The sequence below is a fragment of the Cetorhinus maximus genome, chromosome 30, assembly GCF_964194155.1.
Source record: "Cetorhinus maximus chromosome 30, sCetMax3.hap1.1, whole genome shotgun sequence".
Taxonomy (NCBI): domain Eukaryota; kingdom Metazoa; phylum Chordata; class Chondrichthyes; order Lamniformes; family Cetorhinidae; genus Cetorhinus; species Cetorhinus maximus.
Genome location: NC_135908.1, coordinates 3,168,478 through 3,181,536, shown reverse-complemented (window position 1 = coordinate 3,181,536; position 13,059 = coordinate 3,168,478). Strand labels below are relative to the sequence as shown.

At 39.7% G+C, this 13,059-nt stretch overlaps 1 protein-coding gene across 2 annotated transcripts in view; it reads right to left on the bottom strand.

Annotated features, from left to right (window-relative positions):
• edc3 (enhancer of mRNA decapping 3 homolog (S. cerevisiae)) overlaps positions 1-13,059 on the bottom strand; it is an 86,456-nt gene that overhangs the window by 66,719 nt on the left and 6,678 nt on the right. For both annotated transcript variants that reach the window (XM_078532270.1, XM_078532271.1), the window contains exon 3: positions 11,712-12,022. In XM_078532270.1, coding sequence (XP_078388396.1) covers positions 11,712-12,022 — 311 coding nt within the window. The remainder of the gene's footprint in view (positions 1-11,711; positions 12,023-13,059) is intronic.

The following is a 13,059-nucleotide window of genomic DNA, read 5'->3' as shown; positions in this document are numbered from 1 at the left end:
ATCAGAGTAATTGTACAAAGTCTTCTCGAAACCATTTTGGACAGTTCTAAGTTTTACTCCTGTGAGCATGCACATAGTCATACGACACAATGCTGCCTTTAATCTTGCACTAAGCTGACAACGGCATAAGAGAGAATCCAGCAGATGACCGAACTGAGAAATGGAAAACTGCAACATTGTTAAAGCAGGGGAGCACTCTTCTGATGTCAAGGCTGAAGCAAATTTGTGGGGCAAAAAAAGGAGGATTTTAATTTGCTACTTAACTATGATTAACCTGATCTGGGATTGCTTGTTTGTGACACTGATTGTCCAAAACCAAAAAAATTCCAAATCCTCAGTCCTAACTAATTACATTTGGCCATGCAGCAAACATTTCAGGCTCCTCAGTAAGAGAATCAAACATAAGCAAAAAATGATTTAATTCAATTTCAATAATAATAACACCATTTACGCCCAAAAAAATTTCCATACATCCAAAACTACAACACTCAAGGGTTAATCAGTTTGATTTTCGTGAATGGGAGGGGAGGGTCTGATGCTCCATCAACCATTAAACATACGCATCTTCACACCTATTCTGCACTCATTTGCATTTTATAAATTAGTAGTTTATTTCCAAAGCAGCATTTTTGATTATTGATTATTTAATGCCAAATTGAACAACAGGTATTCATGTGAAAAAGAAGAATAGATGCACAACAAAATCCTCAGATGCTAAGGAAATTAGTGACAAACTCTGAAGGTTAAAAGTTACCTTTGAAACCAAAGTAATTGAAGATTATTTCTTCATTCAACAAAAACTCTTGTTTAGCAACCTTTTATTCTGATTTTGTCTCTCGGAAAAGCTCTATTGTGTGAAACAAATCTAAAAGATTACCTTTAGCCATGGCACAGATACTCTACAGTAGTTAGGATTTTAAGTTTGAATCTGGCCTCCAACCTGTCGCAACCTTTCTTGTCTCAACTTTTATCAAGGCTACTAGTCATTCATTCTTTTTCTGAACTTTCTTATTCCTCCTGAGCTCTAAATATACCACCATACAATCTCTTCCTCTCTGATTTCATCACAGAGAGACTGCAATGTGCATCACATAGGCTCCTATTCTTAGTGACCTCCCTCACTTAATCTGCGAACGATCGCAAAAAATCCAAGTTTCATGTCTGCTTCAAGTTTCAATTCATTCAATTCAGGCTCCTTGGCACAAAATTGGCCATGCCCCCTGATTTCTTAGGCATTTGTGCTCAAAGACTGATAAGATACTATCATATCAAATATTGAATTTAGTAAGAAACTGACTAGTGTACACCACTGAAACAATTAAATGGTTCAGTATTCTTAAGTCATTTTTGGCTATCTTAAATCTTGTTACTTACAGATAGTGGACTGGAAAACCTCATTAAAAATGCTGATAGACCAATTTTAAGCTATATTCATAAAACTACATCCAGATATCATTCTTAAATACATCAAGGAAGGCCTTCGAATGGAAAGAAGAAAAGAAACAGTTAAGTTCTGTCACACTGGCTCATGAAGAAATCACATTTGTGCCATGCAGGTTGATTTTTGTGGAAATTTTTGACAGCAATCTAATTAACGCAATTTCCCCAATTATGCCCCAAATGAACACCCTATATAGCTATCCAAAAAGCAGCTTGTTAAGGTGGAAAGATGTGTCCTGCTGTAATTCAGGGGGGAGTTTGTTCAGTTTATATTCCAAGAGTAGCCCATGAGGTCAATCCCAGCATTTGCACCACTAAGTCTGACCATCTTAACTCAGAACTGTAGGCCCTACAACTTCATTTCTGCTGCCAGGAAAAGGGAGCCAAATTTAGGAGTGTAAACAGGTGAAGCCTAACTCAGAGTCGAAACTGCACCAATGCCAGTCTAAAACAAGCCCTCACTGTTCCACAAAGATAAATTGACAGGAAAAAAGGAATGGAGGAAATGGATAAGAGGAAATGAGCAGAATTAAAAGTCAAAATAGGGTCTATAAATGTGAACCTTTTGGGGAAAAGAATAAATTCAATCCCGTTTCTAGACGATAACTAAGTTTGTAAAGTATGAGTTGATTTTTATCAAGGCACAGGCATGACTAGAATCTCATGTTTGGAACCTTAGTTTTTTTAGCTCCCTTATACTAAATGTTGTATGAATGGCATTTAATTCTAATAAACAGTAGTTTTCAATCTATAAATATCAATGGCATTTTATCCATTATTAGCTGGGTTGTTAAAACTTATTCCAAGAACAGCAAGGGAAAAAAATCAATTTCTTCACTGCATTTAGTGCTTTTCAAAAACTTATGGATTTTTTAAAAAATCCACAACACAGCAAGATGTACCATGTGGGCCATTCATCATCATGGCCATTATAAAATATTGATTCACAAAATATATCTACTGCTCAGCAATTTAACACACTCAAGGACTGAACACATTTCATTCTATATATTTAATCCATTAACTAGGCAAAAATACTACACTGACACCTATCAGTGTTCCTCTGATTTCCGATTCCAACGATAATGCTAACATAAGTCTTTCAACAAAGCAAAAGGAAGTACAAAATGGAATGGAGTAAAATAATGTCTGCAGGCTATTTCCACCCTTTGGGAATTTTGCTCCCAACAAGTCCTCGACCAGATATCCTGTGCAGTATATCCAATCATATTAAAAATCTCTTATCCACATGGACTACCCGTCACCTTTTTGTCCCCAGTGTAAATTTTTATGCCCACATTTTCTAATAGAAATTGCCCAACTTGTCAAACTGTAATTTCACCATCCTGCCAATGGTGTCGCTGAAGTACTTCCATTGGGAGTGAGAAAAAGGGTACAACTACAGTGACAAGTTTACATAAACAATTTCAATTAGAAATGTGGACACAGGAATTTTAAAAAAGTTAAGAAAAATTTGTACAAATTTGAAACGAGAGCTGAATTACATCTGCATGCATGGTCCAGTTTTCTTCAACTTCTAACAATGCGTCAATTGAAGGCAACAGCTAAGTCTTCACTCACATGGAAAATGGCAGATTAAAATCAACCAAATTCATTCAATAACTTCAGGTGAGAAGACACAAAGACAAAATTAGATTCACTTAGTGAATTTCATCAACAGTTCATGCAGTATGTGCAAACTGGCTTTAAGATTAAATGAACTTGAATTTCCAAAGGGTTATAAATACTCTACCGATACTATCATGCCTGTGGTTTGTATATTTATTTTGGTTTGGTCGAGACTGATGGCATTTTGAGAGCAAGCCATTTTTAAATGACCTGTGCAATTTGAAATTAAAGGAAAATCGAGGCATTTCAGCAACACCATATTTTAATTTAAACATACCTTGTATGCTTTTTAGGAAACAATGCATCAACTGAATTTCATAAAGCATTAATGGTTAAATTTAATCTGTCTTGATCTCTACCACAATGACATTTTATTATGTTTACTCTATTATTGTAATTGTCTTTTGGTGTACAATGAGTCACAGCAGTTATAGTATACCAATCCATGTTCAGTATCATTCACAACTCCACAGATACTGAAGCAGTCCTTGCCTGTATGCAGCAACACCTGAACAATATTTAGGCTTGGTCTGATAAGTGGCAAGGGGGAGGCAATGGTGATGACGTAGTGGTATTGTCGCTGGACTAGTAATCCAGAGACTCAGGGTAATGCTCTGCAGACCCGGGTTCAAATCCCGCCACAGCAGATGGTTTCAGTAAAAGTCTAATGATGGCCATTGTCAATTGTTGTAAAACCCATCTGGTTCACTAATGTCCCTTTAGAAATGGTCTGGTCTGGACTCCAGGCCCACAACCCTCTGAAATGGCCTAGCAATCAAACCGCTTCAAAGCCTCAGAAAAGGAATGAAACTGGATGCACCACCCGGCATTGACCTAGGCACCAGAAACAACAACGGCCCTGCAAAGTCCTCCTTAGTAACATCTGGGTGCCAAAAATTAGGAGAGTTGTCTCACAGACTAGTCAAACAACAGCCTGCTCCTCAGAAAGCACCTTCCAATTCCACCACCACCACCTACCATCTAGAAGGACAAGGGCAGCAGACACATGGGAATACTACCACCTGGAAGTTCCCATCCAAGTCACTCACCATTCAGACTTGGAAATATATTGCCATTCCTTCACTGCCACTGGGTCGAAATCCTGGAACTCTCTCCTTAATAGCACTGTGGGTGTACCAACACCACATGGACTGCAGCAGTTCAAGGCAGCAACTCACCACCACCTTCGCAAGGGTAATTAGGGATGGGCAATAAATGCTGGCCTTGCCAGCAAAGCCCACATCCCACGAATGAATGAAAAAAAAGTAACGGTCATGCCACACAAGTGGTGACCAATGACCAACTCCAACAAGAGAGAATCTAACCATCTCACCTTGACATTCAACGGTAGCAGTTTTCCCCCAAAATCCTGGGTGTTACGGATGATCAGAAACTGAACTGGACCAGCTATTTAAATACTGTGGCTATAAGAGCAGGTCAGAGGCTCAGAATTCTGTGGCAAGTAACTCACCTCCTGACTTCCTAAAGCCTGTCTACATGGCCCAGGTCAGAAGTGTGATGGAATATTCTCCATTTGCCTTGATGAGCATGACGCCAAGAACACCCAAGAAGTTTGACAATATCCAGGACAAAGCAGCCTGCATGATTGGCAACCCATCCACAAACATTTACTCCCTCCACCACTGATGCAGTGACAGCACTATATACTTTATACAACACATTGCAGCAACTCACCAAGGCTCCTTCAACAACACCTTTCACACCTGTGACCTCTACCAACTTGAAGGACAAGGGCAGCAAATGCACTGAAACACCACCACGTGCAAGTTCCCCTCTAAGCCACACACCATCCTGACTTGGAACTATAATTGCTGTTCTTCACCATTGCTGGATCAAAATCCTGGAACTCCATTTAATAGCACTGAGGGACTACCTGCACCAAATGGGCTGCAGTGGTTCAAGAAAGTGCTCACCACCACCTTCTCAGGGGGAAATAGGAATGCACACAAATGCTGGCCTTGCCAGCGGTGCCTACATCCCATTAAAGAACATTAAAAAAAAGCAAGCTTACATATAGATGTATAGATCACCACCTCAGGGTGTCTCAAAGCTCATGAGGTGTATTTACTGTTGTAGTGTAGGAAATAGGGAAGCAAAATTTCACACAGCAAGGTCCCACACACAACAATGAAAGAAAGGACTTGATTATCCCTGTTAGGTGATGGTTGAGGAATAAACATTTCCCAAGACACTGGGAGAATGCCCCAGTTCATCGTAAAATACTGTTGTGGGGTCCTTTACATCAGCCATTTCCCTCGGTTTAACGTCTCATCTGAAAGACGGCCATTCTGACGGTGCAACACTAACTCAGCACCATGCTGAAGTGTCAACCTGGATTTTGTGCTCAAGTCTCTGGAGTGAACTGCTAATCTTCAAACTCAGAAAGAAGAGAGCTACCAAATGACAGTCAGATTGCACTTTTTATAATGGATAGCACCAACTGCCAAGAAAAAAATGTTTCCACTCCAGATTACAATGGCCACAATCAGAAAATGGTGTTAGAAATAAAAAAAGTACTGGAAATACATTCAATGCTATTATCCAACAGATAGAGGATGCTTTATGTTTCTTTGAAATCCCTACATGCACTACAGCACTAAATCACGGTTTGTTAAATAAGACATAAAAATAACTATATTCAGATAAATACAAAGGTCCCAGTTTCAATAATCATGTTGGTCAGAGGGTAATCAGCTTTTAAATAGAGAAGTTAACACAATATGGTGGGAAAAACTTGACTGGAAATGTGTTACAGGAAGTAAACATGATACTGCAAGAAATGCTCACCACAGGCAAGATATTCTATATTAGTTATATAAAACCATCTGCTGCCTTAACTGACAATTATAAGACTTGAGCTCATAATCAAGTCTAGACCAACACTTCACAGCAATGCCAGGGTGCTGAATTCTTTGAGTGCAGCTTTTCAGGTTTGACATTAACTGGAGACCCTGTCTATTTGTTCACCAACGTCCCTTGCACTATTCAAACATTGTTCCATGGGAGCTCTCTCTATGCCCTGGCTAACATTTATCCCTCAATCAGCACAATCAAAACAGAGGAACTGTTCAAGCAAATAATGAAGTACTGAGTCATTCAGATAAAATGAGATAGCTACAAAATTGGATGCAAGCTTTACAAATAAATCACAAACTTTCAGATAACAGTACTGACATAAGGCAGTAGGAAAAGGGCAATCAAATCAATATACTTCATTGCTGTGCAGTAAGGTTCTCAATGCACAATAACTTATCATTTCAAGCTGCTTCTACTGTCAATGATAGGTCTATAAATATCTATGCATCCTAATACAAAGCTGAAAATATTTCCTCCCCTGACGCAGCTGAATTTTGGAAGGACAAAGGACAAAATCTTTAACCATTCCAGCTGAATGTTTTTTATAGCTCAAATAACAACTTTGTAAGCCTATCATTAAACATTTCCTGCATTAACATGCTTCAGTTAGTTGTATATTTGCCTCGATGTCAGAAAGCAGTGGTGCAGGCTTCAGCCCCACACCAAGATTTAGCTATACAGGATCTACACCGATACGTCATGTAGTGCTGAGGGAGTGTTACATTGTTCAAAAGTGCTATGATATAAGGGCTCATCCTCCCAGAATAGGAGTAGTTCAGGTGGACATTAAAGCATGATTCAGCAAATAGCAGCAAGCTCTCCTGGTAGCCTTGCCAACAGTGTATGGGCCACTCCACTCATAACTGATTGTGGGATCTTCCTCTGCACAAAATGGCTGCCACTTAAAGTCTTTTTAAGAGCAGGTGCTGTGACTCAATCTGTAAAGCATTTGGAGAACAAATGTAATAAAGTTCTGAGCAAATGGAAATTATTCTCTATTTAAATAGACTTAATTAAAATACCCTCAACTAGAAGGTGGAGCCATCTATCAAAATAATTTTTCAGAGGCAATATATGAAGGGAGAAAATATAACTGCACATAAAGATCAGGACTACCAAACTGCATTTTAAATTTAATCGTCTTTGGCCATGGACAACACACCAGCAACAGATACCAACTTTCGTCGCAGTTACCTTAAACATGTTGCAACCTGTGCAGCACTTTTTAAAATTCATTTTATGGGATGCAGGTGTCAGTGGCTAGACCAGCATTTATTGCCCATCCCTGGTTGCCCTTGAGAAGGTGGTGGTGAGCTGCCTTCTTGAACCGCTGCAGTCCCTGTGGTGTAGGTACACCCACAGTGCTGTTAGAGAGGGAATTCCAGGATTTGTTACATTATCAGGGAGGCAGTGGCATAGTGGTAATGTCACTGTACTAGTAATCCAGAGGCCCAGGCTCATACCCTAGGGACACAGGTTCAAATCTCACCATGGCAGCTGGTGAAATTTAAATTCAATTAATAAATCTGGAATTGAAAGCTAGTCTCAGCCTTATCACCACCAGTAATGATGGTTCCATGGTCACCATTACTCATTGATTGCCACAAAAACCCAAGGAAATCTGCCATCCTTATCTGGTCTGACCTACATGTGACTCCAGGCCCACAGCAATGTTGAAAACCCTCCTGCCCTTGACTCACCCACTCTGACAAAGTAACAACAGACAGACAAACTGTGCTCAGCTTAGAATTCATAGCGCTAAACACTAATCAAGTTTCCCCAACACTTACACTGCAAAATTCTATAATGGTCAGATCGAGGAAATAATCCCTATTTGCTTGATTCTGTCCTGCCGACTAAAACATCCAAATTTCCCTCTCAACTAAACAAGGAAAAGCTGCTGGGCATACGAAACTACAGGACTTTAATCATTTCAATGGTAGCTTCCCTTTAAACATATCCATGCTCATTACATAGTCCGAAAATATTCCCCGCAAAAATAATGGTTTATCGAACTTAGTTCACGATATCCCCAACCAGACGGGAGATTATCAGATGTGCCAGTCAGAAGTAGCAACATGGAAACCTGTCACAAAAGGGATCTCAGCCAAAACCATAATTTAATTTGTTTTGAGGCAAACAATCAACAAAGTGCCAAACTGCACACACAAGATACAGTTAGTCATCCAACTGGGCACCCCAACAATTGAATGGGTTCAGCCGGAGTGGCTGAGGAATACAGGCCAACTTCCCAGGTTCAAACATAAAATAAGAACACCAAGTGCTTGGAATGTTCAGCAGAGCTGGAAGCATCTATGGAGAGTGAAACAGAGTTAAACTTTTGAGTCAAATATGACTCCTCAGAACTGAAGGAGTGTAGAAATGGGTTAGGTTATATGACATCGAGAGAGGGGAGGGGGAGGAAGGACAAAAGGGAAGGTCTGGGATAGGAGAGAGGGTGGGAGAGATTACATGACAAAAGATGTCATGGAACAGAAGGCAAAGGGAGTGGTATTGGCCGTGGTAAAGAGCCAAAACACTAGTCCAGAGTGAGCTGAGTGTAAATGCCAAAATAATGAAAAGCTCTGCCTGAAAGCAAAAACATGAAAAATAAGAAAATGGGGGAGAGAGTTCATGGTCTGAAATTGTTGAACTCAACCTCGAGTCCAGAAGGCTGTAAAGCGCCTAACTAGAAGATGAGATGCTGCTCCTCGAGCTTGTGTTGAGCTCCACTCGAACACTGCAATAGACCGAGGATAGAAATTGCGTGTGAGAGCAAGGCAGTGAATTAAAATGGCAGGTTCAAACCTGGCCTGTGCCAATCAAGCCAATCTCTTCTGACATGGTGGGCAAGGGACTACATTTGAGTGCAGGTCCAGGACTAGAGATAGGAAAACAGACCAAACCACCTCAAAAATACCCCAACTGAAATTGCATGCAGGGGTATTGGTAAAATCAGAGGCTGGTGCCCATGGGGCAAGTAGGCTGCAGACTCACCATCTAGACTTCCTTGAATGGCAATAAGGTGCTGAAGGATGCCCAAATCCCAAACAACCCAATGCAAAGGGGAGTGAAGTATTGACAGGCGAAGGAGTTATGAAAAAAAACTCACGTAACAGTGCTCCCCCCATCACACGTAAGGACATTCTCTCTATCTAATGTTGCTTTTAGATGGGGCACAAATAAGACTCTTTTTTGGTCAGGCAAAAAAACATTCCATCTGAAATTCAAAACGTTACAAGGTTGAACTGTTGCTATAAAACTGGTAGTCATGGCTAAACTGCAACTCTACTTATCTTTGTTCACTTTCCTTTTGTTGTTCTAATCTCCTAGTCAAGTTTAACTTTCAAACACAACATAATTTCCAATCAAGACTCTCCAGGGGATAAACTAGATTTCACCGATTATACTCAGATCAATTTTTCTGCACACAATAAGAGGCACAAAGCAAAAACAAAACAAAAACAGGAGTCTAAAACAAAAAATGCATTTTCCTCAGAGAGCTATCTCGGTTATAAAACATTACTACAGGTTGCATCACAAAGGCTTTAAATACCATTCAATGCCAATCAAAGGATCTTTTGTAAATTATCCAGTAGCAGTGTAGGCCTATCAAAAGGCACAGACAAAGAAAGTAAACAATCCAAAGTAGTCAGAATAAGCGCAACTACAAAAACAATTATTTTGCAAGGCATCTGTTGAGGTTTAAGGTCCACCAAGTTTCATCATCACAGCTGCGAGGCTTCAGCCAATTCGATTTGTGATATCACATAGAGTGAAAAAGACTGACTGCACTAGTCACACAAAGGTTATGGGTCCTGACAACATCCGGCTATCGTGTTGAACGTCTGTGCTACAGAAATAGTCAGGTGTCTAGCCAAGCTGCTCCAGTACACTTCCAACACTGGCATCTACTGAATAATGTATCCTGGCCACTCCTGCCCTACCAGTCCATTCAATCATCAAAGTGATTGAAGGAGTCATCAACAGTGCAATTAGGCCACGAGTCCACATGTGTCTAGTTCCCAATCTCAGGGGAGGTGTCAGCTGTGGCTCAGTTCATAGCACCCTTGCCTTTGAATCAGAGGGTTGTGGGTTCATGTCCCACTCCCGGAAACCAAGAACTGTGATTGTACTCGAAAGAGTTGCAATCTGTGACTGTTGATAACTCGAAAGAGTTTCCCAATCTCAGCCATGGTCAGATACCATACTCAGTTAAAAAAGGGAAGAAAAAAATCCAAGGAAACCACCTAGAGCATTAGCGTTCCACAACAGCAGGTCACTCACATCTCCAAGATAGTGCAACTCACACTTGGATATAGTTCACAGTACCTCAAGTTTGTTACTTCCAATGCCATAGGCCCATAAAATACATTAGAAATTAATACTAATTATCTGCCGCAACCACAAGATTAACTGCTTTAATTTTGCAGGTTAGAAAACTGTGCCGTTCGTTTCACAAGATCTCAGCCAGAAATAGAAAACATTAACAACACACAGCAATTCAGTCAGCATATGTCGAGAAAAGGCAGCATTCGTCTTCCTTTTCTCCTGTTAATCTGTCCTCCCTGCCCCCTTCTACTGATCTGAGAGATTATTTTGAACCTATTGTGCAATTCAGCATGTTTTTATCTTGATTTCATTAATAATTCAAAGCTGTTTGAACAAAATGGGACAAGAGTAGATTGCAGAGGCTTGCAAGAAAGCCAAGGAGCTAACTACCCATCATAACATATCTGTTATTATCTCAATATTTAAGAGTGCCGTAGCCTTTCATTTTTATTTTGTAAATTAAGGGGGCCTGCATTTTGTAACATATTGTAATTATTTGTACACTGAAATGTTCATAATTGTGAATCCTTATGAATGATTACTTATTTTATTTGTATTGTCACCACAATTGGGCACTTGCCGCCAAGATGCTTTTTCAATAAACTAATTATCTATCCAAGAATTACTCTTGGAACAAAATAAAAAAGGTCACATAAGTCAATTTTCCTACTGGCTGATGACTTAGTGGGTTTACCATTCCTCTTGGCAACCCATGGCTTTGTTACCTGATGAAATTAAAAGTTAGGGCTTAAAGGGTAGTTATTGCAACATCCAACTAGACACCACATGGGGACTCGAAGGTGGAGTGAACGCTTTTTGCCTAAAATACCTAATTTCTCTTAAAAAGCCACCGCTTTTTATATGTACTTTAAAAAAAATATTTAATGTACTGAAATTGTGGTGTGCCTAAACCCCGAATAAATTTGCTGCAGATTATGATTGGAATTGTTTCAGAAATGGGTCTGATGCAAATAAAGTTGAAATGATTGCCCTTGTTTGAAATATTCAGACCTGCAAATCGTTAAAGAGTTAATGCACTGTGCAATGACACCCATGAAGCTCTCAATATCTCTAGAATGCTCCCTCAATTTTACTTTTCAGCAGATATTGATACAGCTCTGGTGGCACCCGTCCTGCAATCAAATTTCTCTGGGAATCCCACTGCATTATCCATTGAGGGGGGGAAATCTTTTCATCAATCCGTAACCAATTAAATTTTTTTGCCTTCATACACCATGAGAATAACAGCACAGAACTCGTGCATTGAAATATGCAGTTAGTGGGATATCAAACAAAAATGATGAATAATTCTGGCAGCTGTATTCAGAAAAATACATTTGCCAAAACAACAATGTCTAAGATTCAAAGTGAATTGTGAGAATCTTTCAATATTGTAAAGCGACCCTCAAATACCCCATCCCCAACCTACTTACAGGAATTATGTCTCCGACGAAACGCTTTAGATGGAGTAAGGGCAGAATCCATGTGGCGGTCCACATAACTTTTAGAATACTGCTGAGGTGATGTGACCAGGTCCTGAACCTTGAGTTCCGCACGCCGTGGAATTGTTTGCGGAGCGCTTCCTGAAGCGTTTGGTTTCTTCACACCCTTGCCGGCACAGTTCTGAGATGAGTAAGCATTGTGCGACAAACTGGTAGATGTGAACACAGAAGGCTGAGCCAGGCCTATATTCACCTGCGAATGTGGGATGTCTAATATTTTGAGGTCTTTGATGTCAATTGCACTGTAAAAATATAAGAAAGTGGAAATGCACAGAACAGCAACTTCAAATTTGGTTCCTGAGCACTGACAGGTGGCACTACTTTACATATTGAAATCAGAGACATAAATGCTCATAAAAATTACTATGGTTTTACTTCGCAATCTTCAACACCAAGGTTGATTCATTTTCAACATTAGGTCAATATAAAGTTAAAAGCACTCAGACCATATAAAACAATAATGAGTTTATCTAACAAACAACACTAAGTACAATTCCCAATAGTGCAGACACTGTGATAAACCTGCAACAGCAAATTAACATGCTTTACTGGCAGTCTCTCAATCCAAGTATTCTTCTTTGCACCACTGTACTATATAGCCCTAAAACAGAAAAAGACATTTGCAAGCATGGTATGCTGGTGCAAGCAGAGATTTTTCCCTCCATATTTTGGTCTGCCAACTTCAACAGCTGTTAAAACATCAACATAGTATTGCAGACAAAGTTTTAAAACTCTGTAGCTTGACATCTGGAACAACTTTTTTTTAAAAAAACATGCCCGCCTGCAAGGAACTCAAATTTAAACACGAGAGGTCACTGGTCAAACTTAGCAAAATTCACGCAAAGCATTTTGGAAGAATTGTGAGAATTTCAGACCAAGAAATATCGAGGGTCAGAGTATCAGGCAACATCTGCACGAGAACCTTACTGGCACTGCACTTTTTTACAGTTTACTTTTGCGTTCCCTAAGTCACATCAGTACTGTCTTGAAGATTGGAGTGCAATGAGTCAGAAACACATTTATACTACAATCATTTTAGCTATAGGGAAAAAATTATTTGCAGTACAATTACAAATTTTGCTCGTCCAAAACTCAAGTTTTGCCTGGAGAAAGCAATTTTGGTTACATAACTTGAGTAAAATATTGGTGGCTACGAGCCTAGCCACTGGTGGTAGTGGTGGCAGGTTGACAGGAATTAAGAGTATTACAGAGTGTAAAAGCTTATTAGCTAATGTACATTTTACTGCACATTTCCATAAATCTATATATTAACATACTA